General features: G+C 38.5%; 1 protein-coding gene across 1 annotated transcript in view; it reads left to right on the forward strand.

Moving 5' to 3' along the window:
* The first annotated feature begins 529 nt into the window (after positions 1-529).
* Positions 530-4,885, forward strand: part of TIPIN (TIMELESS interacting protein) — a 5,009-nt gene continuing 653 nt past the window's right edge. The window contains exons 1-6 of the mRNA XM_010192409.1: positions 530-662; positions 1,869-1,962; positions 2,737-2,812; positions 2,986-3,108; positions 3,661-3,724; positions 4,831-4,882. Of these exons, the coding sequence (XP_010190711.1) occupies positions 530-662; positions 1,869-1,962; positions 2,737-2,812; positions 2,986-3,108; positions 3,661-3,724; positions 4,831-4,882 (542 nt within the window). The remainder of the gene's footprint in view (positions 663-1,868; positions 1,963-2,736; positions 2,813-2,985; positions 3,109-3,660; positions 3,725-4,830; positions 4,883-4,885) is intronic.

The raw sequence follows: 4,885 nt of genomic DNA on the forward strand, positions 1-4,885 counted from the left end.
AAGAGCTGTTCCCGAAGCCTTGGGAACGTGGCTGCGGTGAGACGGGGTCATCTTAAACCCGGTTGTGGTGATGTGCTAAAGTCTCCAGAATTAGCTTTGCTTAAGGAGCCAGAAAAGGGGAATCCTCCTCCAGACTGCGTTTCTGAGTGGGTGAACTGTAAATCAGGGGATCTATCACCCCACCCCCTGCAGGCTTTGATAATCAAGGATGTAAGTAGCAAACAGCTGTCTTGATAAGTGCTTTGGTTAGAAATCCATTTCTTTTGTTTTATGCCTGTGATCCGTACCAGCCACTCCCAAGTAACTTGGATGAGTTGACACATGACAAACCCTTGGTTTTTTTGGCCTAGTGAGGCTGGATTGTGTCATCTGTCTATTACTTAATTTTTCTGATACCTTTTTTTTTCAGATTGGCAAATCTCTCTTGGTAAAAGCTGTAGACATATTGTACATTACTGGTGTTTAGCTGCTTCTCTTTAAAATGTTTCTGGTGTTTTCTGCAGGAGGGAAGAAAAGTTTATCCGTGGCAATGATCGATCCTTTAGAGAACAACTTGTTTGATCTTCCCGATTACGAGAACACAGAAGATGAAAGGTTCCCACCTCTTCCACCTCCTGCCTCTCCAGGAAGAGATGATGTTGAATGGGCTCAAGCTAATGGAGGTGAGCACCTGTGACCCCTAAAGATCCCACTTTGCAATATAGACAATGAAATGCTGTAAAATCAACACTACTGGTGGTGTACTTCAGTACCCTGAGTTTACTGCATAAAACCAGTCTTGTGTAGATAAGAAAGCAATTACTAAATTTAATTATTGATTCTGTGCCCCTCGGAAAAGTTTATTTTTTTTGCATTCTATGAAAATATGCTCACAAATGAATCTGTGTAAAAACTCAAGCTCTTCTGACAAAATATTGGTAAAGGTAATAATACAACAGTGATCTATAGTTACCCTTATAACTTGGATTTCAGAACAGGTAACAAGTGTTGAATTTGGTATTCCAGGTTGATGCTGGTAGGTTTTGTAAAGATCTAGGAAAAATCCAAGACACTTCAGGACAGTAAAACTTTATGTATCTGAAAATATCTTACTATGTACTGAACAAGCTAATAGAAAACATAAAGATTTTAACTATTGTTTACTCCTCACATTTGCCTATAGTGTTAAACATATGTTTTCCTTGATCCCTGCTCTGTCTGTTCACTAGAAAATAGCATTTTGGATAGATTTAATTCCTAATACATAAAAAGGACAACTTCTGAATTCCTGATGTTCAAAGTAACAAGAAGTAAACCAAGAAATCAATATGATAACTAACTGCAGCTCTGGGATGAGATGGGCAGTGATGCCATGTCTGTTGCAGTCAAATAATGTGTGCTGGCCCTGATCAAAAAGCATACAGACGGTTCTTAAAAGGTAGCACATATCACCTCTTGATTTTTTGAAGGTGATGCTGGTGTTTTAGGTCTGTCTTTCAGGTCTACCAGTGGAAATTTTGGGGGACACCTGTCACATTAGGTTTATTGATAACTTGAATTTCTTTCTAGAAGCAGCATCTGCTCTCAATGCATTTCTCATCAGAAATACAATATAAAAGTTCCAAAATTAGGTTCCTTGAAAGTGAAATTTCCTACTTTGCTAGCAAAGCTGATTCTCCAGCATATTTTGAAGAGACAGATTTATTTGTAGTCTGTCTTGTGGGAGAAGTAAGGTGAAATATGCAGATGTTTCTTTGGAGTACTCTACTTGCAGTGGAATACTTGTGATTTTGCCTTTTTGATAGGGTAGAAACTTAAAGTTTACATGATATGATTCTAGTTGATGTCATTTGGATTGTGCACTTAAAGTGCATTGTTTTCTTTATTAGAGCCAGATGGAAACCAGCAGTCACAAGCAAAGGATTCTGCTGCAGCTCCACGGAAAGCTGTTAAAAGACCAAGGCCTAAACTAGATGCCCAGAGGTAATGTTTTTACAGAATATTTCTGTTTGGGATGAATTTGGTGTATGGCTGTGGGGAATGATGAAAGTTGCTGTGATCCCTGCTGGGTCACAGCCAAGTCAAAGATCAAGAGTTTTGGAGATGAAAGTGGTTCTTGCATGCTGGATCTCAGCCTGTTTGTTCCTTGTGTTCCTGTGTAATGCTATTGTAGTGTAACTTTCTTGAAGTCACTTTGGGACTTAGTACGTGACTAATGATTTAAGAGGTAATTATTAGTCATACATAGGACTCTTCCAGCTGGATCTTCTTTGATTTGCTTCAGACATAGCATTGTAGTTTTCTTTCTTTAATTAAAGGGTGCTTCAAAATAAAACCTCAATATAATGGTGACTGTAGGGTACTACTTAAAGTGCACTTACACTTGACTTATGTACAAGCTGGATAAACTGTATAAACGACTTTAATATTTTCTTTGCTGTTATCACAAAAACTGGTGTTAAGTTCTTTGTAAGCAATGGGAAGAATCTAAGCTTTTAGTTTCTTCTGTTTTAGATGTACTGGTGGAGTTTGTGATGCCACAGGTGGATGCTCTGGTCATGCATCTAACAGAGTCTTTATCCTATTTAGTGCATTTTCTTAACATTTAATTTTGTACGTCTCTCAAATGGAGTTCTGTAGCTTTAGGCTGTTTAAAAGAATGTGAGATTGTTTATGTGAGGTTTTGGGGTTTTTTGTTACTTACTTTTTCTAATAAAGAATAAACATAACATAACTTCACGCATTTCCTACTAACAGGTTAATTTCAGAAAGAGGACTTCCAGCCCTAAGACACTTGTTTGACAATGTGAAGTTCAAGGGTAAGGGGCACGAGGTAAGACGTGGTGAGCTTTTGTTTTGTTTCTCGCATTCATATTACTTAAATTTTCAAGAGAATTTAAAGCTGCATATGTTTAATGTTTTTAGAAATGTTACTGTCCTCTTTCCTTCTACAGTCTACTGGCTTGGTCAGCCATCACTAGCTGGATGTCTTGTTTTATGCTCTAGGCAGAGGACCTGAGGACACTCATACGCCATATGGAACATTGGGCTCATAGATTATATCCTAAATTGCAATTTGAGGATTTTATTGAGAGAGTAGAGTATTTGGGAAGCAAGAAGGAAGTTCAGGTACGTTATTGCTTCTGTCAGCTTCTCTTCACGCAGTGCTGAATAGTGGAAGAGGTAGGTTTAGGAGAGCAATTACGCAGCAAGAGAGGACTAAAGTTGTACCTACTGCTTAGGAGCATAATGTTATTTAAATTAATTTCCCTTTAAAAAACTCCAGTATTTGAAGTATTTGCATTTAGATATAACCCTTATTTATTTGATTTAGTACTTCAGAGGATTGTCTTTGACTTTTTTCAGGACATCTTTAACCAAAGTAATTTTCTTAAGACCAAAGAGCTGGTTGGTTTTGGGGATTTTGCTTGGTTTTTTTTAATGCTTGACCCTGCAAAAGAGGCTGATGAAGAATGCTGCTTCATCAGATAGGTGATAGATGAAGGACTACGAAAACAATCCACAGCATTAAAAGTGGGCCAAATAGACATGAAAGGACTATTTTTTTTTTTAGAGTAATAAAGTGTAAAGAGAAATTGGGAGTGATATTAAAAACATGTAAGTGTTGCACAAAAGATTTTGTTACAGATGAAATACCAGTATTTTATCTCCCATTTGCAGACCTGCCTGAAGCGGATTAGACTTGACCTTCCTATTTTACATGAAGACTTTGTGAGTAACAAAGGTATGCTCATTAAGCACTGGACTACTGAACAAACAGCATAAAATTACTTCCCTTCCTACTGACCAGAAATTAATGATCATTATATGCTTTTCTAATGCAGAATAAATTGAGTGGTTCTTTATTTCAAAACCAGGCTTCTGTGAGATTACAAAACTGAACTGGTATTTGGAGTAAAACGACACTGGGGCAGTTGGTGACGTGTGGCTGTCTTCACTGCTGGCTGCATTTGCCAGAAATGGAATGCAACCATAAGCAGCCACAAACAGCAAAGCAAATGGTTCCTGCCGACAGAGTCTGTAGAGTTATCAGATTTTTCTGTGCGATGGTTCCATACATTTGTGTTTAAATGCAGTGCTGATCTGTTCTTGAGCCACGTTAATGAGGGTACTGCTACAACTGGTCAGTCTTCAGTTGAAAAGCTTGAGTAGCTATCTTATGGTTGTGAAATAAAAAACGCAGTATTAAAAACCAAAACCTTGCAATCAGCCAACTTCTCTATTCACAGGCTTAAAGTGGCACAGAGGCCTTAGGTTTACTTGAAAGAGTGCTCTGCTCCTTGTTGGTGGGTGAAGTTTGTTGAATGGAGTCAGACTGAATCCATTTTGCATGTGTTAATGTTGGCAATTGAGTCAATTTTCCATGACAGTAGCACGCTGAATTCAGTGTCTGTATTAGAACCTGTGTCTGCTGCCTGCAGCTCTCCCTGCTGCTTCCCAAAGAACAGTGTTGTATTAGTCAGGGTGGGAAGAAAATTACCTGGCCTTTCAGTAAGGATTGGCTGAATTTACTGTCTCTAACCTTCAAGCACAGCTCACGATGGGTAACTCAGTACCCAGAGCTATGCCTTGCTAAATTCAGGCATTTATTATTGTTGTTGTGTGTTTGGGATCTGATAAGCATTTGGTGTATACTCTGAATATCAGGTATGTGGACCTAGGCAGAAAATTGCCCATTGAAACTAAATTACAGAATGATCTTCAGCTGTCAATAGAACTTTAAAATGCAGAAGACAAATGCTTTTAAAATGTTCTCTTGACAGATATTTCTGGTTTGCAAGTGTTGATTTCTGCTCCTCTCCCTGCCCTCCCTCCCTTATTTTTAACCAGATGGTGGAGGGGAAAGCAACGGACTGGATACAGCCACTGAAGATGCACATTCCTG

Source organism: Mesitornis unicolor, unplaced genomic scaffold (assembly GCF_000695765.1).
Source record: "Mesitornis unicolor isolate BGI_N332 unplaced genomic scaffold, ASM69576v1 scaffold19189, whole genome shotgun sequence".
Lineage (NCBI taxonomy): Eukaryota > Metazoa > Chordata > Aves > Mesitornithiformes > Mesitornithidae > Mesitornis > Mesitornis unicolor.